The following is a 24,035-nucleotide window of genomic DNA, read 5'->3' as shown; positions in this document are numbered from 1 at the left end:
CCCTTGGTGCATTTCAAATTGTACCTAGTGACATTCGTCATGTTTTGACATTTCTCAAGTCATACCCTAAAGTTTCTCAAGTAGTTGCTTAAAGCATATGAAGTCGTTCCTTAGGACATCTCAAGTCGTTCCTTGAGAATTTCAGTTCGTAACTCGAGGCATTTCATATGTTTATACCCTTAGTGCATTTCAAATTGTACCTACTGACATTCCAAATCATGTTTTGACAGTTCTCAAGTCATGTCCTAGAGTTTCTTTAGTCGTTTTTTAGGGCATCTGAAGTCGTTCATGAGGACATCTCAAGTTATTCCTTGAGAATTTCAATTCGTAACTCGAAGTACTTTAAATGTTTATACCCTTGGTGCATTTCAAATTGTACCTAGTGACATTCCAAGTCATGTATTAACGTTTCGTAAGTCATACTTTAGAGTTTCTCAAATCGTTTCTTAAGGCATCTGTAGTTGTTCCTTAGGACATCCCTAGTTGTTCCTTGTGAATTTCAGTTCGTAACTTGAGAGATTTTAAATGTTTATACCCTTGGTGCATTTTAAATAGTATCTAGTGACTTTGCAAGTCATGTTTTGACGGTTCCCAAGTCATACCTTAAAGTTTCTCAAGTCGTTCCTTAGGGCATCTGAAGTCGTTCCTTAGGACATTCCAAGTCATTTTTTGAAAATTTTAGTTCGTAACTCGATGGATTTTAAATGTTTATACCCTTGGTGCATTTCAAATTGTACCAAGTGACATTCCAATTTATGTTTTGACGGTTCCCAAGTCATACTCAAGTGTTTCTCAAGTCGTTCTTTAAAGCATATGAAGTCGTTCCTTAAGGCATATGAAGTCGTTCTTTAGGAAATCCCAAGTCGTTTCTTGAAAATTTTAGTTCTTAACTCGAGTGATTTCAAATGTTTATACCCTTGATGCATTTCAAATTGTACCTATTAACATTCTAAGTCATGTTTTGACGGTTCCCAAATCATACCCTAGAGTTTCTCAAGTCGTTCCTTAGGGCATCTGAAGTCGTTCCTTAGGACATCCCAAGTCATTCTTTGAGAATTTTAGTTCGTAACTCGAGGGATTTTAAATGTTTATACCTTTGGTGCATTTCAAATTGTACCTAGTAACATTCCAATTTATGTTTTGACGGTTCCTAAGTCATACTCAAGTGTTTCTCAAGTCGTTCATTGAGAATTTCAGTTTGTAACTCGAGGGATTTACATGTTTATACCCTTGATGCATTTCAAATTGTTTCTAGTAATATTCTAATTCATGTTTTGACGGTTCTCAAGTCATACCCTAGAGTTTCTGAAGTCGTTCTTTAAGGCAACCTAAGTCTTTTCTTGAGAATTTCAGTTTGTAACACGAGAGATTTTAAATGTTTATATTTTTTATGCATTTCAAATTATACCTATTTAGGGGATCTTCTATCGTTCCTTAGGACATTTCAAGTCGTTAATTGAAAATTTCAATTTGTAACTCGAGGGGTTTTAAATGTTTATACCTTTGGTGAATTTCAAATTGTATCTAGTGACATTCAAAGTCATGTTTTGATGGTTCCCTAGTCAAATCATAAAGTTTCTCAAGTCATTCCTTAGGGCATCTGAAGTTGATCGTTCTTTAGGTCATCCTAAGTCATACGTTTAAAATTTCAATTTGTAACTCGATGATTTTTAAATGTTTATACCCTTGATGTATTTCAAATTGTATTTAGTAATATTTTAAGTCATGTTTCGAAGGCTACAAAGTCTTACCCTAAAGTTTCTCAAGTCGTTCCTTAGGGCATCTGAAGTCATTCCTTAAGACATTCCAAGTCACTCCTTGAAAATTTCAATTCGTAATTCGAGGGATTTTAAATATTTATATCCTTAATGCATTTCAAATTGTATGTAGTGACATTTAAAGTTATGTTTTGACGTTTCCCAAGTTATACCCTAAAGTTTTTTAAGGTATTTGAAGTTGTTTCATAAGACATCTACTTGATTATAATTAGACTTGGGTCATTTAAAAAAACAGTTTTTAGATGGAGATCGGGGGTGTTTTAAAATTTATAAGAAAATTCTTTTAATTTATAAGATTTTTTTTAATTCATAATAAAGTCATTTTAATTTATAAGAAAAATATTTTAATTCATAATAAAGTTATCTCCTTATTTGAAGGGTATTTCTCCTCTTAGGGTGTAGAGTGGGCTTTGTAGAGGTTGCATGTTTGGTTTTAGCTTTGGAATTTTGGATGGAGCCCAAAATTTCGGAGTTAAAACCTAACATAAAACCGTCTAAGAAGAAAAATAAAAAAACTTATTAAAAACTTTAAATCACTACCGATCTTAGTTTAAGAAAAACGTATAAAATAGACTGCACTCTAAGTCTCCTTATATTATATTTGTAATTTAAGTAAATTACGTTTTTAATTGATTAAATTGTAGTTTACCTTAACTAAATTGAAATTTCAAGATTCTAAATCGAAATGGAAGGTTAAAATTCCCATTTTTTGAAATCAGGATTGAACCATAAATTCCCTTCCAAAAGTTCTATTCATGATTAAATCGGCCAAAACACACCTCTAGTTCTACTTTAGTATATGCTTGAATAATTTCACAAATAAAAATAGAACCTGAGAGATCCAAATTTACAAACTTGAATGAAAATGGCCCCCCAAAAGAAAGCATGATCCATTTTAAATATCTTACACCATTCATAAACATAAACTTGTGTAATACTGGTGCAGTAGATATACATATACTGAATGTACTGATTTCATCAACTATGTCATACAGAAGCAACTAAGCAAGTCTCATGTGAAGTGTCATTAATTGACTGCATAATATGAATCTCATACCTCAATTCTGAACACAAACACTAAACAATTTCACAGCTACATCAAGTGCCTGTTTCCTTTTTCAAGACTCAGACATGGTTTTTATTGAAATCTTATGATGAGGGCCAGTTTCTGTACCAACCAGACCATGCAGAGACCAACCCACTAATCCCAAGAGTCACAGCGTGGTTGCAGAATGGGTTAGGCTCAATATCAGCCACTCCAATAATCAAATCTGCAACATTAGCAGCCACAGCCATTAACCTCATCACTCTATCACTTCTAATCTTTCTTATGCTCTCAATCTTCTTGTCTGTGGACTTGTCCTCCAAAGCAACAAGCTTTCTCTCTGCCTCCAGCCCCTCTTTCAATGCAATGAAATCAGATATGATGAAAAAAATATACCCAAATGACTCACCAAAGGCTGATATAAAGCTCATCTTTCTTGCCAAATTTGGGTCCAAAGTCCCAATTCTGGACAGCCAAAGAAAATGGTCAAAAAAGAAGTAGACCATTTCCCCAGCATTAGCAAGAACAGCTAGGAACCGAAGGGTTGGGGTCGAGCCAGGGCTTCGTCTCATCGCATTGAATCCAGTCAGAAACCGGCCACTACGAAAGGCTTTCCGGCTAAGGCCGGAGGCAACTTCCCACTGCTTGGCTCTCTGTGCAATTCCTGGACTTGTGGCTTCAACATGCCAGTTGACAAGCTTGGAGACATATTGGAAGGTCTTAACAAGCTTGTCAATCCCATCTCTCTTTGCTAGGAAGATGACCAGTTTGTCTACTGTGTCATTCATGGTTGAGTGAGCAGAGAATTTGGGTTGCATATTACTAGAACAAACAAAATTAAGGAGCACCACAGAAGGTGTAGGATTACGGATAATATATACTATATGTGCTTGTGGTTGGACCTTATTATGCTCCTTACTGCCAGTAGTTTTTGAGAGCTATCTATTTTGGTTGTGTATTTTTCAACACTTGTCCTTAGCACACAACAGTCCAGCTAGCACCCCATAGTCGATCACCACCTACAAACAGTCTAGTACTTCCCACCTCAACACAATTTTTGACTCCAAACCAAAATAATGGGTAATAAGAAGAAAAGATTAACCACCTTACTTTTCCCTATGATTCATCTCTCTCTATAACATAAAAGAGAGAAAGTTCTTTAGCATCTGTCTCTAGGATATAGAAACATCAGTTTGCATAACAGTGTTGAGTCACTCAGGCTCAGTCTGTCCATAAAGAAAATTTAATTTGCAATTGGGCTTGTTGTTTAAACCCATATTTTCAACATGAAATATATTTTTTTTTCTTAAGCTATGTGAAAAGACTTAATTACCCCTGAGAACATAGACTTAATAATCTAGTTAGTACTCAATTGAATCACATTAGAGTTCGAGTAACAAATTGTAATATAGGTAAAAATATATGGAAACCAAATGTAAAAAAAAAGTAGAGAAAAAAGAATAAAAATTATAAAACAACCATAGGAAATAGTAATAGTTAATTAGTAACACTTGGTAGTCCCAAAAGTTATCTCTTTGCGCAAGCAAGGTAGCTCGCATATATACTTTGCCACCGGACCCAACTTACCCTCCTCTCCTTCTCCGTGTCTGTCTCTCAGATGATTTATGATTATACTCCTTGACAGCAAACCCTAGAGGCCCTATAGGACCTACCTACTTCACTGCCCAATTTTTCACAACCCTCACTCATTCCTTTGCTACACCCATCTTAATCTCCTTCTCTCCAAACAAAATTAGTTTTTTTGTTTTGGTGTGGTATTGCTTCTCAATTTCAGATCATCACTTCACACAGTCATGGACGCTCAGAGAGCTCTGCTAGACGAACTTATGGGCTCAGGTATCTGCCGTAAACCCTAAAAATCGTTGCTTTGTTACGTACGATATTTTAATTTAGTTTTAGATTTTTAAAATAATGATTACAATGGGTTTAATTTTTTATTTATTTATTTTGCGTGTCTTGCTTTGAATTTGATATTGGAGTACTGGTTTCTGGTGAATTCCAGCTCGTAACTTGACTGAGGAAGAGAGGAAGGGGTACAAGGAAATAACTTGGGATGATAAGGAGGTTTGTGGAGCCTATATGGTTCGCTTTTGTCCTCACGATCTCTTTGTCAATACTCGAAGCGATCTAGGTGCGTTGCTATTAAAATTTATATTGAATTTCGCTTGTTTAAAACTATGTTTGGTTGCTGAGAAAACCCAGGAAAGAAAATAAAGCCCAATGCTTGGATCATGATGATAAATTTTAGTTTTTTTTTTTTTTTAAAGTCATATTCTTAATTGATGTCTGGAGAGTGCATGGTTTCACTAACAGTAATTTTTTTTTTTGGGAATCAGGACCGTGTCCTAGAATACATGACCTGAAGTTGAAAGAAAGGTGATTAACTGAACTTTTCATATAGTTTGGGATTTTTCTTTTTGGAAATTATATTTGAGGTTTTCATATTGTGCCTTTTTATGGAGTTTATGGGTGCATTCAGATTGAGAATGCAATCAAAAGATGGTCATTTATGCATGGTTGTTAATTGTTTTATCATGATTTTTTAGAAGTTACATATCACTTTGTAAAAGTTAAGCTTGCTCAACTCATAATACGAACAAATTATGATCACTTATCTGCTTCTGTTGTAAAAATGTTGCTAATCTTGTCTTTGTATGAATAAGTTAGCTGCTTCATATGTGTAGTGTGTAGGGTATAAGATGAAACTTTGATATGCCTTACATGGTATGCTAAGCAGTTGCTGGTTGTTTATTTTTGAGGTAACTGATTTAAACATATCTTTCCAAGAAGGGAAGAAGAATCTAACCATCCAAAGTCAGAAAGTTAGTAAATAGTTGCGACGGATATATAGTAATATGTTTATTTAATGCTGCTCTGCTGCATGAGACATCCAAGACAATGTCTTTTGGGCAATATGTACGACCCATTAAATCGTACATAAATGCTGATAACTGCCATACACATTCATTTTAGGACATAAGTGAATGATAAGTATTCAGCTAAAAGTAATGGGCGATGCGTCACATACTCACATATCATGATCTAATCCTTTCTTTAATTTTTTTCCCTAACAAAGCTTTATGTTACCTTTGATTGAACCCTTTGTACGCTTATTTATTTCATTTTGCTTACCTGTATAATGTTGATGAATAAATATTTTTACGTGCACTATCAGGGAAAGGGTATATAATTTCTATCTTTGTGATTTTAATAAGAGTATCTTGATGGTTTTGGCAAAACTGGAAGTTCTATTTTCGACCCCGGATGATGATCGGAGGTCATTTATTACCCTCTCCCTTTTCATCGGTAAATTTGAGAACTTACTGTATGCCAGCTATATCATAATCTTAATATTTTCGCATTTTAGTCACAATTCAAGGCACCAGAAGACTACAGATTTTTCTAGATCGATTTGGTCAATTTTCTGATCATGTTCTTCACCTCAAAGCCTACTGCTTTTTACATTATTTTAAAGGCTTTTTCTCTTTTTTCCTGCTCTGGGCATGTGATATATTTTCTTATTCCACTTTTAATTTTTTATGTCATTGATTTTAGTTTTGAGAAGTCCCCAAGACATGATGCATATGTGCCTAAGTTCGAAGCTGAACTTGCTCAGTTTTGTGAGAAATTGGTAAGTTACATGTCTTCCCGTTGGTCTTGGCCATCTCTGTTTTTTCACATATATTTCTTTGTCATATTCTACTTGCATTGCAGGTGATGGATTTGGATAGAAGAGTAAGGCGTGGGCGAGAACGCCTTGCTCAGGAGGTGGAACCTGCACCACCACCTCCATTGTCAGCTGAAAAGTCTGAACAATTATCTGTTCTAGAGGAAAAGATAAAGAATTTGCTGGAACAAGTGGAGGCCCTTGGTGAAGCTGGGAAGGTGGATGAAGCTGAAGCGCTGATGAGAAAGGTGCTGCTATTATTGCTTGAGTTTTTCTATTTCTCATTCATCTAGTCATTGCAAATAACTCTTCCTTAAAGTCCACACATCGGACCACCCATGTCTGTTATTCTATGTATCTTTGTTAATTCCCTATCATACAACGATTATGTGTTGCCTGCAATTGGTGATTTAAAATTATTACCATGAAATATATAAAATTTGAAATTCTGGTTTGTTTATTTTTTTTTTGTTTCGGCAGGTGGATATGCTTAATACTGAGAAGACAGCCTTGGCTCAACAGCCCCAGAATGATAAAGTGTTGATGCTTGCACAGGAGAAAAAAATGGCACTTTGTGAGATCTGTGGTTCATTTCTTGTGGCCAATGATGCTGTCGAGAGGACTCAGTCTCATGTCACAGGGAAGCAGCATATTGGTTATGGCATGGTCCGGGATTTTATCGCTGAGTACAAGGTGAGTCTCTTTAAAAATCAAATACTGAAGCTAAGAAAAAAAGTTACTTCTTTCTCAGTGACTGAAAAGCAAGGACTTTACTTTTCAGGCAGCTAAGGAGAAAGCAAGGGAAGAAGAAAAGTTAGCAAGGGAGAAAGAAGCAGAAGAACGAAGGAAACAGAAGGAGAAGGAACATGAGGGTAGAAGGAGAAGCGATTCAAGTGATAGGGACAGGTTTCGTGATAGAGATCGTGACAGGGAGCGGGACAGATATCGGGAACGAGACTTGGATCGTGAAAGGTCTAGAGAGTGGAATGGTAGAGGTAGTCGGGATGGAGGAAGAGGGGTTGACTGGAGGTCCAGGAATGGAAGAGATGGAGGCAGGGATAGGTACCGTGATCGAAGCAGGTCACGATCCCCCGTTAGGCATACTCACAGGAGGTCACCTAGAAGTCCAGTTCGCCCGTATTAATGAATTGTGTAGATAGATGTCTGAGCTTTGAAATTTAATGAGGTAGATTTTTCATCTCCAAGGTTTTATAAACATATGCATTTGGAGTATTGAATTAAATTATCATTATGGGTGAAACTTTTTTTTGACATCTCACAGCTTTGTTGAGACTATTCCATCTCTCTTTCATCAATATTATTAGCGGAGAAAAGGGTTGAGGTAGGTATTATTTTATTATTGTAACTCATTTTATAATTCATTTTAGACTTGGGATGAGGTAAATTCTCTGTATGAGACAATTGTTTTCAGAGTCTCACATCCCTTTTTGATGGGGAACTCATTGTTGGCTACTTTCTGTGTTCTCACATATTAAGACATCAGACCTGAAAATGCATGCATGATTGACTCTGCAGCTGGAGAGATGGGATGATGTTTAACCATTTTTGAGGTAACATATATATCTCGTTAAAAAGAGGTAACATATATATGTATATCCTATACTTGCCATCACCAACCCATGCGTTGATATTCCCTTCCTTTCCATAGATACGCCTTTTCTTTTTCTTGTCCTCCCTCTTTCTGGTTCAGTTTTAACCACTTTGTTGCAAATGCTGCTTATATGGCATGTGTGCAACACGGGAGAAAACCGGAGATACAAATCATGAAATGTGGATGATGTGCTGCATGTTCCTTTTGAGGTATTTAGGGGATTCTCCATACATGCTAGAATTGGTCTGGTTTCAATCCTTCTAATGTTTTCGAATTTCAAAAGGCTCATTACTTTGCCCTCTCCTCACCTTGCCACACCAGCATATGGAAATTTAATGATAAGTGGTACAAGCATTATTTCCAAGAAGTAGCAGTGAGAAAAAGGCCAATGACATAAGAAGTGGATGGTAAATCTATAAATTTACATTATCATGTGATATAGGTATCCCTGGAGTTCAAGTCAGGATCACTAGTTGGTCTCTGTGGAGCGACTTTTACCAGAATTGTTGGTTTCCACGGCCATGGTAATCTACTTCAGTGGACTGGGATGCGAGGTGCTCCCTTTTTTCCAGTATAAGATGTGAAGTTATGGGTGAATGGAGGTAACTGCCAATTATAATCTGCACAACATTGTATTTCATTTGTAGTTTGCAGGAAAGGCAGGTAAATCTGGTGAACTCTGACAATTAGATTTGCCAGTGGTTCATATATCTCACAGCAAGGCATGGTTTGTGCAGGCCACCCCTATTTATTCAGCTTGCTGAATTATTTTTAAGAGTTGGGAAAATGATTGTTATCAAATGGAATTGAAATTTCACTGGTGGGCTTGTGGAAGCCATTCATGATTGTAGTGAATGAATTTTTGTCGTAGATCGCATATAACGTTGTAATCTTTTCAATATTGACATTTAACAAATAGTGGTTATGGAGCACAAAATAAGAATATCATGGTGTGGCTTGGACTTTTTCAATTATTGTTTTAGTTCACACATCTTTTATTTTAAATGTGGTTAATTGCAAAGATAACAATAAAATACTGTTTGTGAGTTTATAAGAACAGTAGTGTCAATTTGGAAAAATCTGGTCGGTAATTTAGTGATTAGATTATGTATGATTGATGGGAATGAAGTTTGAGATGGCATGACTAGTTAACTTGGTGAATTCGTCGGTGGATGGGCCACAGTGACCAACAGGTTGATGATGCGAGGTTGGCCATATATCTGTGTCAATAGCAAATGGTCATGTAAATTTACTAATATCAGCACATTCAGAACAATTACCAAATCGTAAAGAAATGGGCATACATACAAACATGCACATCCACGTTGCTTTCGAAAAGAAAATTAGCATATATAGCTCACCTTCTCAGTGGGAACTTCATGTCGCCTGCACCATGCAACAATGATTCCTGGGTCACAATACTTGACTATGCACGATCCCCATGCCGCTCTCATCGGCTTCTCTTCCATTCTCATCTCCAGTAATTTTTGAGTCTTTGAATTTATTTCAGCTCTCTTACTATTCAACCTGTGTCAACACGAAAATACAAATGAACCATGCACACCATGAAAAATTGGTTCAAACAAGTTAAATTACTAACAGGATTGTTGTAGAATTGATCATTAGAGAAAAAAGAGTTCAAATATCAAATTGACATGAGCATGTAACAACGAAAGTCATGTTTTTTTAGGTAGAGCGGTCAGCGGCCAATAAAAGACATTGTTATCCTCGATCATATTCCTATTCGATCTGTTGTCTTTGCATGCGGCGTCGCATTCATAGTCGTACTCGTCCTTCATCAAGCTCGGGCACAACATTCTCATTTATTTTTCAAATTGAAAACCCCATTTATTTTTGTGTAAAACTGAAAGTGTAATACAAAATAGGGATTCAGAAATTTGAGAAAAAAGAACATTGAAACTCATTTTTAATTCAACCCAAGTTCAAGAATCGAGTCTTCTAAAACAGAAACCCACGTCCCTCAAAAAGCCCATTTTCTTTTCCTGGAAAATAAAATAGAAAATAAAAGCTTTGCAATTTTTGTTTTGGCCATAGACAGCTTTGTTGACAAAATAAAACAGGTTGGTAAGTTAGTTGATAATACCTCATCCAGTATTGTGAGTAAACCGAAATTTAAGGGGTATTGGGTATTCTATTCAAAAAACTATTTTTAATTTTTTTTCCCTTATTTCTCTATAAATATTATAGATGAAATTAAAAATCGGTTACCAAAAATAATAACAAAGAGACCGTTCCAACACTTTTTTTTTTTTTAGAAAACAATAACATTGCATTAAAACAGTCAAAAAGACAAAAACAATACAAGGTTATAACAAGATACCCTACAATAATAAGACCAAAAAACTAAACACTTATAACGGAATAAGAGGATGATCCCTCTTTTTGAATATGGCTTCTTCATGAATATTATTATATACTTAATTCCTCAATCTAAAAATGGATTGCTATAAGCTTATAAGCATTAGGGTTTAACCCACATAGTGAGAATGAATGGAGTATGTGTTAAGATTACAATGGATTTATGGTTCACTTCCCTCTAATGTAATTGAAAAAAAAAATATACGGTAAATAGAAAAAACAACATATATGGCTAAATCTATACTTTTTGGTACAATAGAAAAAAGCAAGATAACGCACATCTCTTACCAAGGCTTATAGTTTCTGAAAAGAATAATGGGCATAATATAGGTACAAAAAGAAAGAAAAAAAAAAAGAATCCAAGATAAATATGACTAATCTATATTCACACGCCGCATCTTACATATAAGGTTTGCAGTTGGAAGATCAAGCTGGTTTCCTGAATCAGACTTCACAAGATCTTTGAGCTGGTCTCTAGGGGTGGAAAGGCAGGTGTGGAATGTGGCGAGGACTGGAGGAATAGGCATTGATAGGGCAGAAAGCACATTACTTAGGTACTCTATGTCAACAGATAGCTGTGCCGCTCCACGATCTGTGATGTACTGAATCCCTCGCAGTTGCTCCATGTAAAGAGCAGTGGCGCCCTCTGCGACCTTCATTACACACAAAGCAGCAGCATCATTAAAAACAAGAGCATGGAGGAATGATCTAAATAGATGTGTAAAATGGGTGCTGCAAGGATTAATGCTTCCTAGTATCTATAGGCTCTTGAGCACCTAAATTTACCATAAACTAGACCCTATAAAGAAACACTCCTAAAGAAATGCTAGAATTAGAAGCATAGACTGAAATGTAATGAGCGTTGCAGACTCTCCAATAGAATGAAACCTAATTGATCAGCAAACCATTTCAGGCTTTCTGGCCTTTCAAAATGGAACCTAAATAATAAAGAACTTGGGATTTTCCCACCATAGAAGGTTGGTACCTTGAACATCCATTCTGTAGCAAAAAACTGGGCTTCATCATTGTTGGCATCACTAGAGATGCCCTCCGCCAGTGGTTCCAACTGCTGGGGTAGAGTAAGAAGATATTCACCAATGCTAGTCACATAGGCCTGAGGGTATGCACTGAAGGTTGGGAGATGGTATGCACTCTGTTCTTCGACTGAGGACCATATTGGCAACTGAGAAACATCACTGAGGCGTTGCCGTACTTTAGAGATGAGAACATCGTAGACAAGTTCATTGACTGTGTCAGCAAATGCTGCAACTCTTTGAGACGCAAGTGGAAGTGCATGAAATCGGGGATCTTTAGACTGCATAACAACAAAAAACAATTACCTTATTTTTAAATTAAAGGGGGAGTATATGGAAGAGAGAACGAGAACGAGACTGAAATGTTAATTTAATTGTACCTGATTTAAAAGGTTAAAGAGTTTTCGAGCCTTCTCAGGAACATCAATGAGCCGCACAGCTGCTACATCCAAGGCAGCCCTTCCACCCAAAGATGGTTCCCCATTTCCATCATCACTAGCAACATGTGACAGGTTTTGGTCCACACTTGAACCAAAAACTGAAACAGAAAGAGTTGTGCTCAATCTAGCAAGAGTAGCTCTCAACGAAGCTTCAAATACAGAGGACCGGCTAGTTAGACAATCTGCAACTGTGAGGATTTGCAAAGCACCTTGCACAATAGACCACTCCTCCTCATTTGAAATCAAGTCAGGTTTGCGTGCACTTTGGCCATCCTTCTTATCCAATCCCATCTCCTTCTTTGAACCAATACCATCACCACCATGATCCACTCCACAGACAACTCTTAATGATTTCAGGGTTTCTTGTAAGGTAGAAATATACTGTAACATTATGTCATCAATTGCAAGAATTAGCTCATCTGCCTCAGAACCTCCAGTAAAGCTGATGCATCTCTCAACGGCTGCTTCAAGAAGTACAATAACTTGGGGAATGGATTCCTCCATTCTCCTAACCGTTTCACTAAGTTCAATTCCCTGTGCTCCCACACCACGAGTAACAGCTCCCCTTAGATCAACCCCAGCAATCTCAGCAGAAAGTATAGCACGCTCCATCTGTCCATACCTAGAACATATATATGTTTCACCATTGATCAACTAATAAAAGACAGTATCATTTGCACATAAAAATGAAAAGGAGGAGAAGAAGAAGAAACCACTAATAAAAGATGGCAGGATATTATCTAGATACAAATGCTTATCAGAATGGAATCAAATGCAAGTAAGAAATGGAAACCAGCCTCTCTTGTTCATATGGCAATATTCTAAACGAAAATGGGATGCCAGGTCTGAATGACCACTTCAAAACCTGGACCTATCTTACCTCTGTTTAAATGATTCATAGGGAAGATACACTGCCTTTAGCGTGTCCATTAAAACACGGTGATCAGACTCTGAAAACAAGTGCTGAATATTCCTTGCAAAGGTCTGGGTCATATTGTGTAATTCAATCAAAGCCTCCAGATGCTTCGTCTGGATCTTGATACCCTTTGGCATATCACCAGAGAGAATATCTAATATACCTGAGTTATGAAACAAGGAATTTAAGATATGATAATCAAGAAACTGATCCTTAGAACTAATATGAAATGGCTGAAAGGTGTGAGAGATGGAAAACAAAAATGTTTTTTCTTTTTCTTTTTTCTTTTTTCCAGATATGAGATCAGTATATCAACCCCCTGGTGGGCATCATTCTACCCCATCCAGTAGCCACAGAATACACAAGTTATTGGAATCAGTAAGAGTTTCAAGAGAAGAAAATATGGTAAAAGACAGTATGGAAATGTGATTCCAAGTTTCCCATTCCCATACAAATTAAAAAGATAGAATGATCAAACAGTGGCATTCTCTGCCCACATCATGTAAACAACATCTGGAAGTAACAGAATAAAGTCAAATGCAACCTTTCGTCAATGCTTTTGTTTCAGGAACGGCAGCTCCAGTCCCAAGGTTGATACGGGAAACAAAACTTGCCCCGACAGCTGCCATCGTCTCGACTAGTAGCTTTGGGACAAGAGATTTATAATCCTCAGGAAATGCAACCATACACCTGCAGTCAACAGTTGAAACCAATTTAGTACATTCCGTGACTGAAAAATAAATAAAATCATAAATACATCCTGAATTTTTTTTTTTTCTGCTTCCCAAGGATATACATATACATATCAAATTTTTATTAACACGCAAAAAAAAAAAAAAAAAAATTTCTGAGAGGATACATATTTGTGTAATTCTACTCAAAGAACAGGAAATATCAAGATTTTAATTAGAACATATATCAGATGAAGTATCAACATGGAATTCATTAAACCGGGGAATGTGAAGTCACTGTTTCTATCCCTGAACAAATAACTCTTGAAATCTGAAAATTGGGAACCAAAGAGTGAGAAGAGTACCACTTCCATTCTTGTTCAAGATAAAGTAGCAATTCATCATAGAAATTTGGCAGCCAACTGGAGAATTGAAATGTGGGTGCAGCTGATTGAAATTCATTACGAGTGGATAGCCTTTCAACTTGAGTCTTGTCAGTTGCAAGCTTAGTAGGTGGTGGTTGTTTTTTGTCAAAATCTTCCCAGAGCTGCTTTATGGGCTTTAGGTGAACTTTGGTATAATGTAGCTCCATGGACTTGAATCTCCCAATTCGAATGAGAATTGCCCGCAAATCTTGAGCAATGTCAACCTGAAAATAACTGCATCATCTTCATCTAGGGTCCTAGACTACAGGGGGTTGAGAAATAACAGAAAGCAACCAATTGTTTGGGAAAAAAATTGTGACCTTGCGATTGGATATTGCATCTGTTAGACGTGGTTGCACCATTGAATCAAGCCTATCCTCTAAGACCTCAAGTTGCTTCCTCACATTAGCAAACTCAGCAACCTAAAAATGATTCATGGGTTTTCATAATTGATTATAAAAATGGTATTAATTATAAGAAGATGTTAAAGAAGATGGTAATAATTATAAATATGAAATCTTTTAAAGCATTACCTCCCCAACAGCAGACAAGCAATGCCTCATGTTGGCCAAAGTTTCGGCGGCGCGTGGAAGATCGCCGCTGGCAAACACGTCCTCCACAGTCGAACTCAGCTGAGTTAACCCAGCAGCATCCTGCAATGTCTCATATGCAGCTTCCATTCTCTGCTTCACTGTATCCACTTTCGCAAGCGCCGCTATAGACTCAGCTGACGATCCCTCCGCCTGCAAAATGCGCACGTACATGCGATTTCAATTTCCGAATCGCATTCAATTTTCCCACGCTTCTCAGCAACCAAACAGAATTCAAGAAAAATAAAAGAGGAGAGAAATTGAATTGAAGTAAACGTACCTTCTTGAGCTTGTCGAGGATGGAGGAGACGGCGGAGCGGAGGGAGAGGGCGTCGTCGCGGAGGCGGATGACGTCACGGGTGGCACGTGGGACGCGGAGGAGGGCGGAGGCGCTCTGCTCCTCGAGCGAGGCGGCGATCTCCTCCGACACCATCTGGAGCTTCATCTCCAGATCCACTAGGTGCTTGTCCACCGAGTCCTGCGGGTGCCGAGTCTGGCACGCCGAGTTGACCCACTTCTTCGGGTCGAAGCTCTCGTCCGAGAACGGGCCCAGATCCAGCATCATGGTGCTTCCCGCTCGCTCACTGAGTCACTCGCTCACTCGCTCAACTGCCAAGGGATCAAGCTTCGGGACTCGGGAGTTCATTTCATTCGACGACGATGATGGTAAAGCATTGCACGTGAGAGTCACGTGATAGCTTGAACCCAAAATGGGCCTTTTTAACACAATATGAATTTAAGTCTAGTTTGTTAGCCTCGGCCTAGGTTGTCATGTGAGACCACCAAAACCACATTGGACAGTGCAGCCCAGGCCCAAGGAGAAGAAGCGAAAATATCTCATTTCGAGTGTGCTTCCAGAAACTTCTCCTTCTCCAGCCTTTCACACTCTTCCTTCCCCAGCCCCACTACAAATACCCTCCTCCAAATGTCACACGCTGTGAACGTGACCATCTCTGAAAAGCTCACTCTCAGCCTAATTTCTTTTCGTACTCTCCAAGCTAGCTACCGTCTGAGCTTCAATGGCGTCCTCACTAGCCCTCCGTCGACTTTTGACCTCTAACCTCCTCCCCAAGTCCCTTCCGGCCTCGATCCGCCCAATCGCCACCACCACCCCTTCCGCTTCGTCCAGGTTCTTCAACTCCCACGCCGCCGCTCGCCGTCACGACGAAGATGACAGCGAAAGCGACTCCGACTTCGATCCCCGGTTCGTTCGTTCCTTTCACCCTCGTTGCCGCGAACATTTCTTCTCAGGTACTCGCTCTTTCTCTCTCTGCTGGTAGTGGTAGCGTATTTACTTTCTTTATTTCTTTCTATTCTTTTTTTGTCGAATGTTTTTTTTTAAATGATTTTTTTTTTTTTTTTAAATATGCCTAATCTTAAATAATTTGCAAATGTGTGACATTACAGATGAGTTTGTTCGTCCATTCCCGCCGAGTTGGAACCTGATGACAGCGAATCCCTTCGTATCGGCTGCACGTGGCGTCGGGGCTGCTGGGCTCCGCCGCGGGTGGGAGGCGCGTGAGACGGAGAACGCTCTGCATCTGCGAGTGGACATGCCGGGGCTCGGCAAAGAGGACGTGAAGGTGTCGGTGGAGGACAATGCTCTGATCATCAAAGGCGAGGAGGCTGGGAAAGAAGATGGCGGCGACGAAGCGAGTGAAGCTGGGAGGTACAACAGTCGGATCCCCCTGCCGGAGAAGCTGTTCAAGATGGCAGAGATCAAGGCGGAGATGAAGTACGGCGTGCTCAAGGTGGTTGTGCCCAAGCTCAAGGAAGAGGAGAGGAAGGACGTGTTTAACGTGAAGGTTGAGTAGGTACTAGTGCAGCAGTAGTGCTCTGTTTCTTAGGGGTAGATGGTAATTTTGTGAATACTGACCGAGTTGGTTGCTTATGGTGTTTATGTGTAGCTCTTTTGGCCTCAAGTTTTCTTTTCTTCCAACTTTGATGGTGATGATGATCTGTTATTGGGGTTTCATAGCCATGACTGAAATTTCTCGTAGTTGACTCAATGAAATGAAAAATAGTACGTCTTTTGGTAAATTGTTCGCAGATGTATGCTTTTGATTGTTTGAAATCTGTTTGCAACTTTTATTTCATATCCCCTTTTCAATTCTCGAGGGGATAATTAAAACCTAAAAATTGCTGCTAAGTTGTGGAAAAGTGGAAAACTGCTCAACAATCTAAGACGTCGGGCCGGATTTGGGCGTCAACTTTAATGATATGGTCGAAACTAGCCAGCCCAAAAACCAATTATTCCAGTGTAGCTCAGCCCAAGCTCAGACCAACAGATGGGCCTATTATATGGGCCAGTTATTACCTACTATTTTCTTAATACATTTATTTCTAATAAATACTGTGCTTTAAAGAAATTGAATGGTAGTTAATACTTAATAGATCTGTGATTAATGATTATGAACAGAAATTGCTAAAAGAAGAAACATCACACAAAACAAGATGTCAAAATCTGTAATCCTAAAGAAAAGGAGGAAGGTGAGAGTAGTGGGCCTACTGGACCATCAATTTAATGAGATAGTCCAAGCAACTAGAAGGCCCCAAACAATCAGATCCAACACAACCACGAAAACCTAGAAAAGGAAATTTCCCGGCACTTCCTGGGGAGCCGTATTTGGTTGTCCTGACCGACGTAGACGAACTTTCAAAACAGAGCCAAGCGTGAAGGGGCACGTGTCGCAACTGATTGCATAATTAGTGGTTAAACATCGTTCACTAATCTCCACGTCAGCACTGCCCGTGAGCCTACGTGGCACAGTAGGCCCGGAGTTGCTGGGAGGATATACGCTACGCGCTTCGTATAATTCTGTTTGGATATGCGAATATGCCCTTCCACGAACCGCCCGCAGCATCTCGTTTTGGAATTTAGCGGGGAAGTGGATTGACGACTGCTGCCCCCAAGAGATGGGTGGAATCACGGTTTTGCCACACTAATGGAATTGGTAATATTTGATATAATTTAACCAAATTGCCCTTTTAAGTTTTAACCAGGTTTTGCGTTTTGGACAATTGGGATTTTGGTAGTTGATTGAATTATTGAAGTTGTATTTTGAGGGCCCTTGAGCTGTGTATGTACAAGGACATATGTAAGATGTAAGCTGACGTTTTTCTTAGTTTTGGGTAATATTAATTAGTTGCGTGACTTGCGTCCAAAGCATCTCATGCTGATTATGTGTGATGAAAAAGTTGAATTTTACCCTTGATTTAGCTGTTAGGTCCAGGTATTTCCAAACCTAAGCTGATGTTTTTCTCTGTTTCAGGTAAATATTGGTTGCCTCCAAGACATCTTATGCAAAATGGGTGAATAGTACATACGTACAGTCAGTCAATCACTAATATAATATGTTATTAGACGATAAATTTAAGTTATAATATGATAATATAATATTTTTATGTTCTCAAACTATTTGGTAAGGAAATATATTATTAAAATTGTATTGGTTTTGAACTTAATTAGAAAAAAAATATATATATAGATAAATCAATTGTGTTAGCAAAATTATGGGTCCGACAGGTGCTTTCCAGGCCTTTCATTAAACAAGATACGCCGATAAAACCCTTACCCCACCATGAAGAAAAAAGACGGGAAATGCATATGATGTTTGGTCATGAATTGCATGCAGCGTCACAGGAGAGCAATACATACCAGTCCCCATTAAGTCGTCGTCGGATAAAGCATTTATCACATTTGAAGTGGGGAAGCTTTAAATAATGTATTGACTTCCAAAGCCTCATTCAAATAAGGTCTCTTATTGCCTTATTGGTCGATGTTAGGGCCATTTCTAATAGCATCTTCAGCAGTACGTACTTCCTATTTTTTATGCTAAATTTGAGTTAAATTAGCTAAATGTTTTTTTAGCTAACCACTCTTAAGTAAGTAATTAATCCAACAATACTCTCTATTATGGTTAGTATTAATTGCCTAATTATTTTATAAATTTAAAAAATGACTTACATTTTGTATCAAACAAAAAATGACTTAGATTACTTCATAAGATACATAGAAAAACTTTAAATATAGTATTTTATGTGTAGAAAAAAAATGGAGAGCCACGCTCTTTAAATGTAGAGAGTCAAAAAATAGTTGGCTAAAATGGAAGAGCCTTTTAGAAAAGTTGTTGGAGGCTTGGAGCATATATTTTTTTGACATCTTCCCCAAAAAAATAAAGAGCCAAGATAGAGTGACTTTTAGAAATGCTACCTGCGAACAAATAAAATTAGAACATCCTTAATACACTCATGACTAGTCCAAAATATATATATATTTTTTGTGATGACTACTTGACTAGTATTTTGGTCCATGCGAGGTAGAGCTAACTAGCTAAGATCTTGAAAAAACAATTTTCCCAAAACATAAACACGACATAATCCAAATATAATTTACATGGGACAAACGACAAGGAGGAGAGTTCTCGAACGGCCTAAAAACCTTGTCGTTCAATTAAAGTTCTATAAATATATGTATGGTACGGTGACCAGGGTCGGTACCCAAAGTAGATGCATGGCAAGTAGGCAATGGCAGCATGGCCTTTAAGGCCCTTCAGTGCAGAAGCACCCCAAAGATTAAGAGGAATATTTTAGAGCTTTCTTTATCAGGTCTTGGTCCTTAGGCTTTAGTTTTTCAAATTTTCCACCGTATAGCTGAGTAATGTTTTACAATGACTATAATATTTTCATATAAGTAATGTTATTAATTTTTTTATATTATAATGTGTATATTTTTTAATATTATATTCTAAAAATGTTGATTTATTGTTTACTCATATTTTAACACAACATGTGATAGTGTTATAGTCTTAATGAAATTTTTTTCCATATAGCTTTTGACTTTTTTCCTTAGTTAGGTACTGTAGCTTTGAAAAATTTGGATGGCCAATTTCACACTACAAATTGAATTTCACTATTACATGCAGTGATTGGGGTGTTATTTTTTCATCACCTTTTAACTGATTCAGCTAATTATGTGCCACGTAACAAATAGACATTTAATTTTGGTTGCTTAGATGATCACGTAACAAGAATCGTATTTACTAATCGGGCTCGATACAAAATGAAATCGAATCGAATAGAATAGAATATAATATAAACAAGTTCCGATAGTTACACTAAAGAAAGGGCATTAATTGGTTGGGTCCCTTAAGAAATAATATAGCATCAATATGTTGGGTCACTTGACTCACTTCGAAGCATAATCTTTTCATTTCTCTGACCAAAAAGAATAACCATGTTTAACTTTCATCGTGAAATTTAAAATAAAAAGAAAGTTAATTCACAATAAAATTATAAAAATAAAAATTTATTTGAACCCAACGAGGGTATTTTGGTCAACTCAAAATTCCTACGTCAGCATCTAGAGCCGAGGCTCCTATATTCCCTGAGGAAGAACCAAAAAGGCCAAAAGGACACTATGGGCAATTTGGGGATTTAACAGCATAAAATATTATCGGCATCCAGATTCCAGCATAAGAATGCTCACGTTGGCTGCTGGCTTTGCGCCATTAAGAGCTTCAAGTTGAAGAAAAGCAGTTGTTTTTCTTCTTCAAGCAACCTACCGCTGAAAACCAGAGAATTTTAGGGAGAGAAAACACCGCTGAAAGAAGAAATCGGAAAACATTATACTCAAGCTCAGATAAGCTAATAGGTATGTCTCTCAGTCTCAGCGTATATATCCATGTAGTTTTTACCTCGATTTTATATTTTTCAAACTTTTTGACCGTTTTGTTTCTCTGTATACTTCTCTTTTTTTTCTTTTCTGAACATTGATTCTATCTATGCAAGAGAATTTGGCATATGGGTTCTTCACATATCCATTTTTCTGGGAAATGCTAAGATTCTTATATTTTTCTTTGACCGTTTTATTTTTCCTGGATTTTTTATTTTTCACAGGAATGGTCTTTGAAAAGCAGATTTTAATAAATGGGTTTTGCTCAAAGTTTCAGTTTTTATCATCTTGTTAGATGAACTACTTGTTTAGTTCTGAATTCTGATCGTTGAAAAGATATCTTTTTCTTGTCTGACGTTTTTTATTTTCCTCTGTAATTCTGGGTAGTTTCAAGTGCACTGCTTTTCAAGCTAGATCCTTTTTTTGGATTTGTTGAATTTTTTCTCAGTACTATAAGTTTTATGTCTGATTCTGTTCCAATTTATTAAATTTGAACTAGAATTGTGGGTAATGCTGTACGCGTTTGACAAAAGTATGATCGGGAATTTTCCTGCTGAATTGAGGACATTAACTTTCTCAACCAACTTGTGACTTTGGCAATAGTTAAAGTTGGGAATCAGGGAATTGATAGTGAATCTATATTCTATTAAATCATAGAAATTGGTTGTTTCATTGTTTAGTTCCCTAAATTGAATATCTTGCTAGATTTTAGTACAAAAAGTTTATAGTTTGTTGGATTGCAACCTTATATGTTACTGAGTCACTCTTTATTGTGTTTTTTCCAGCTTGAAGATTTTGATCAATAAGTGGAGGTAGGACTTCGCCTTCCTCTTAATTTTGGAGTAAAAATCAATACACGGGCTCAATGTCAGAGCCAGCACCTGAGAGAAATTACTGCAAGCCCCCAGGGATTCGTTTGTTAGAGTACATTAAGAAATCCCCCCTTTCCTACAAAACTCACCAAGCCATTGTTCTGATTGTTACTTTCTTAGCATATGCTAGCTACCATGCCGCCCGGAAAACCACGAGTGTGGTCAAGAGTGCCCTTGATCCCCAATCCTCAGATTTGGCCTTGAATTTTTTACCATGGAGGATAAGTTACTTAAGTGAACCAGCTGAAAGAAGAAGATTTTCTTGGATTCTTGGAGATGGTTGGGCCCCATTTAATGGATCAGATGGAACAGCCTTGCTTGGTGAAGTTGATTTAGCTTTCCTTGCTGTATATGCTATTGGAATGTACTTCTCAGGACACTTGGGTGATAGAACGAATTTAAGGATTTTTCTAACCATTGGAATGGTGGGAACAGGTGTGTTTACTTCACTCTTTGGAGTTGGATATTGGGCAAGTATTCACAGTTTCTATTACTTCCTTGGGGTTCAAATGCTTGCTGGTTTGTTCCAATCGACTGGATGGCCTTCAGTAGTTGCAGTAGTTGGTAATTGGTTTGGGAAGAAGAAAAGAGGGCTGATTATGGGTATATGGAATGCTCACACTTCTGTTGGGAACATTACAGGCTCTTTGGTTGCTTCTGCTCTATTGAGCTATGGATGGGGTTGGTCCTTTGTAGTCCCTGGTCTCATGATTGCTACCATTGGTTTGGTGGTTTTTCTGTTCTTACCTGTTAGTCCTGAGTCCGTTGGAGTTGATGAAGAAGAAGACGAATCTCCCAAGAAAAGTGGGACTGGAGTAACAGAACCATTGTTGAAATCATCAGAAGCAGAGGCAAAGGGGAGCGCTGTGGGGTTCCTAGAAGCTTGGAAAATTCCAGGAGTTGCTCCTTTTGCTCTATGCCTCTTCTTTTCCAAATTGGTCGCTTATACATTTCTTTATTGGCTTCCTTTCTACATTAGCCACACAGGTAGTTCAACTTCCTTGCTAATTCAAATTTGAGATTATCTTGAAAACATTTCTCGATGTGCTTTTATGACCTACTTTTAAAGAAACTAAACTTTCACTGCAAAATCAGTTTATCATGTTCTGTTATCAACTCAATTCTCATATGTAGTCTTGTTCATGAAACTTGTTATTGACTCACATTACATGTTAACACATTGCAGCTATTGATGGCAAGTACTTATCTAGTGAGGCAGCTGGTGACTTGTCTACATTGTTTGATGTTGGAGGGGTGGTTGGGGGAATCCTTGCTGGCCATATTTCTGACCGCTTAGGTGCCAGAGCCATAACAGCTGCAAGTTTCATGTATTGTGCCATCCCTGCTCTCTTTTTCTACCGAAGCTATGGACATATATCCATGACTATGAACATTGTTCTTATGATCATCACCGGCCTGTTTGTTAATGGGCCATATGCTTTAATAACAACAGCCGTCTCCGCGGACCTGGGAACACATAGCTCCTTGCGTGGAAACTCAAGGGCATTGGCAACCGTAACAGCAATTATAGATGGAACAGGCTCCGTTGGGGCTGCAATTGGACCATTATTAACCGGCTATATATCTGCCAAAAGTTGGAGTGCAGTTTTCACAATGTTGATGGCAGCAGCTCTAATTGCAGGGCTGCTTCTCACCAGGCTTGTTGTGGCCGAGGTGGCTGCAAAGATTGAAGAATCAAGATCGCGAGGAGGGTCTGCATCAAGGTCTCAACCTGCAGTAATTGATGTGTGATAATATAAAGGCAGGTTGTGATGGTTTTTACATTTCTTGTGTGGGATAACCTCAGGTTGTCCACAAGCTCTGCTTCAGAGTCTCTGCTTATTAAATGAATAGGGGAAGCTCCTGTATTGTTGTGAAAGAAAGGAGACGATTTTTTAAACCTTCTCCATGATGATACTTTAAAATTGAATGGGAAGTTGAGGAAGGAGAGAAAAGAAAAGGGGTGGGGGGATGTTCACTGTTGCGTCATTGTACTTATATGTGTGTACATTTTCTGTATGTCTTATGAAATTAATCGAACCATGATTCGAAAGGATAACAAAGTCACCATAAATTGAAAATTGCCATTTTATTTTCTGCTATTTTCAATGGAAAATTCGTAGTTTTCCTTTATTTGCTGAAAAAAGGATCATAGCATGTCACCCATGTGCAGTGTGACAACTATAATGAAATCTGCTCTTTTTAGGCTTGAGGAGGATCCCCTCACCATTTCTTTAATTAGAAGAGTATCCATAAATATCTAAGTACTGTTGCTAGAAAGTCTTACATTTTGAGACAAAACTGAAACTGCGATCCTTTGTTGTCGCTACTCCATGAATATGACCAAACCAAACAGTAGGGAAAGAGCTTTTGATCCCATAAATCATAATTCCTAATTGGCGAGACTCGTCCAATACATGCAACAAGTGAAAAGAATAGCTCCCAGTTTTGTTTGTGCTTTAAGCCTAAGGACCACCCAAACCCAAAGCTTCTCTGCCGACTTGCCTGTGGGGCAGCAAAGAAGTGGAATATAGGTTCACTAAAACTTTTAAAAAAACGTTTTGAGTAATAGTGACCATTTGTGTTAACTAGTTGTATCATTTTGTCTTCGCGTGGAATAGTAGTTAACTTTAACTCAATATTTTTAATTAATCATGTAAAATGATTCAACACTAACTCAACTCATTTATCAATAATATTGCATTAAGATTGAGTCGCATAAATTATAAGCTAAATTAAGTTCTTTTTATTTCTAATGCGTCAAAATTGATATATATGTAGACACCTGAATGTAGCTTGTCTCCCAAAAATGTGAAAATTGGTGGTATGACGATGACTTTGGAGATAGAGCCTTCATTGTCATCAGCTTTGAGTCATCAAGTCCTGAATGAAGAATGGTCGGTACAAGCTT

The 24,035-nt window shown here is 37.9% G+C and overlaps 5 protein-coding genes across 9 annotated transcripts; 3 read left to right on the top strand and 2 right to left on the bottom strand.

The window, feature by feature from the left end:
• Positions 1-2,638: 2,638 nt before the first annotated feature.
• PEX11B (peroxin 11B) lies at positions 2,639-3,724 on the bottom strand. The gene has a single exon (XM_086237662.1). It carries the CDS (start codon positions 3,639-3,641, stop codon positions 2,928-2,930), a length of 714 nt encoding a protein of 237 aa, XP_086093788.1. The 5' UTR covers positions 3,642-3,724; the 3' UTR covers positions 2,639-2,927.
• A 657-nt stretch (positions 3,725-4,381) lies between these two features.
• Positions 4,382-9,070, top strand: LOC147289599 (LUC7 N terminus domain-containing protein). 5 transcript variants are annotated; one of them, XR_015121359.1, is made up of 9 exons: positions 4,382-4,680; positions 4,847-4,975; positions 5,181-5,220; positions 6,400-6,475; positions 6,559-6,759; positions 6,992-7,204; positions 7,293-7,697; positions 7,794-7,853; positions 8,048-9,070. XR_015121359.1 is itself a non-coding variant. In XM_086238201.1 (8 exons), exons 1-7 carry the CDS (start codon positions 4,638-4,640, stop codon positions 7,653-7,655), a joined length of 1,065 nt encoding a protein of 354 aa, XP_086094327.1. In that variant the 5' UTR covers positions 4,382-4,637; the 3' UTR covers positions 7,656-7,697; positions 7,794-7,942. The 5 variants fall into 5 exon arrangements, 2 of the variants coding, with proteins under 2 accessions (XP_086094327.1, XP_086094326.1); XR_015121358.1 differs by having other exon boundaries at positions 8,009-9,070; XR_015121360.1 differs by having other exon boundaries at positions 8,566-9,067.
• Positions 9,071-10,640: 1,570 nt separating this feature from the next.
• EYE (conserved oligomeric Golgi complex component-related / COG complex component-like protein) lies at positions 10,641-15,233 on the bottom strand. The gene is made up of 9 exons (XM_086235670.1): positions 14,859-15,233; positions 14,522-14,731; positions 14,309-14,410; positions 13,929-14,212; positions 13,437-13,582; positions 12,857-13,055; positions 11,917-12,598; positions 11,488-11,817; positions 10,641-11,155 (listed from the first exon to the last, which is right to left on the bottom strand). The coding sequence occupies exons 1-9, from the start codon at positions 15,141-15,143 to the stop codon at positions 10,877-10,879; spliced, it is 2,517 nt and encodes an 838-aa protein (XP_086091796.1). The 5' UTR covers positions 15,144-15,233; the 3' UTR covers positions 10,641-10,876.
• A 248-nt stretch (positions 15,234-15,481) lies between these two features.
• On the top strand, positions 15,482-16,608 carry LOC147289597 (23.6 kDa heat shock protein, mitochondrial-like). The gene is made up of 2 exons (XM_086237934.1): positions 15,482-15,829; positions 15,986-16,608. Exons 1-2 carry the CDS (start codon positions 15,598-15,600, stop codon positions 16,390-16,392), a joined length of 639 nt encoding a protein of 212 aa, XP_086094060.1. The 5' UTR covers positions 15,482-15,597; the 3' UTR covers positions 16,393-16,608.
• Positions 16,609-20,045: 3,437 nt separating this feature from the next.
• On the top strand, positions 20,046-23,226 carry G3PP1 (putative glycerol-3-phosphate transporter 1). The gene is made up of 3 exons (XM_086235374.1): positions 20,046-20,231; positions 21,038-22,111; positions 22,311-23,226. Exons 2-3 carry the CDS (start codon positions 21,118-21,120, stop codon positions 22,874-22,876), a joined length of 1,560 nt encoding a protein of 519 aa, XP_086091500.1. The 5' UTR covers positions 20,046-20,231; positions 21,038-21,117; the 3' UTR covers positions 22,877-23,226.
• The last annotated feature ends 809 nt before the right edge of the window (positions 23,227-24,035 follow it).

Source organism: Dryas octopetala, chromosome 3 (assembly GCF_963921425.1).
Source record: "Dryas octopetala chromosome 3, drDryOcto1.1, whole genome shotgun sequence".
Lineage (NCBI taxonomy): Eukaryota > Viridiplantae > Streptophyta > Magnoliopsida > Rosales > Rosaceae > Dryas > Dryas octopetala.
This window is presented reverse-complemented; position numbering and strand designations above follow the sequence as displayed.

What these genes read in the sequence shown, in the direction of transcription:
- LOC147289599 (XM_086238201.1), top strand. Translation starts at nt 4,638, where the DNA reads ATGGACGCTCAGAGAGCTCTGCTAGACGAACTTATGGGCTCAG. An exon ending in CAATACTCGAAGCGATCTAG is followed by an intron (nt 4,976 to 5,180) that starts GTGCGTTGCTAT and finishes TTTGGGAATCAG; the next exon opens with GACCGTGTCCTAGAATACAT. An exon ending in CTCAGTTTTGTGAGAAATTG is followed by an intron (nt 6,476 to 6,558) that starts GTAAGTTACATG and finishes CTTGCATTGCAG; the next exon opens with GTGATGGATTTGGATAGAAG.
- LOC147289597 (XM_086237934.1), top strand. Translation starts at nt 15,598, where the DNA reads ATGGCGTCCTCACTAGCCCTCCGTCGACTTTTGACCTCTAACCTCCTC. An exon ending in CCGCGAACATTTCTTCTCAG is followed by an intron (nt 15,830 to 15,985) that starts GTACTCGCTCTT and finishes GTGACATTACAG; the next exon opens with ATGAGTTTGTTCGTCCATTC.
- PEX11B (XM_086237662.1), bottom strand. Translation starts at nt 3,641, where the DNA reads ATGCAACCCAAATTCTCTGCTCACTCAACCATGAATGACACAGTAGAC.
- EYE (XM_086235670.1), bottom strand. Translation starts at nt 15,143, where the DNA reads ATGATGCTGGATCTGGGCCCGTTCTCGGACGAGAGCTTCGACCCGAAG. An exon ending in GCTTGTCTGCTGTTGGGGAG is followed by an intron (nt 14,411 to 14,521) that starts GTAATGCTTTAA and finishes AATCATTTTTAG; the next exon opens with GTTGCTGAGTTTGCTAATGT. An exon ending in CTTGAACAAGAATGGAAGTG is followed by an intron (nt 13,583 to 13,928) that starts GTACTCTTCTCA and finishes TGTTGACTGCAG; the next exon opens with GTGTATGGTTGCATTTCCTG.
- G3PP1 (XM_086235374.1), top strand. Translation starts at nt 21,118, where the DNA reads ATGTCAGAGCCAGCACCTGAGAGAAATTACTGCAAGCCCCCAGGGATT. An exon ending in TTTCTACATTAGCCACACAG is followed by an intron (nt 22,112 to 22,310) that starts GTAGTTCAACTT and finishes AACACATTGCAG; the next exon opens with CTATTGATGGCAAGTACTTA.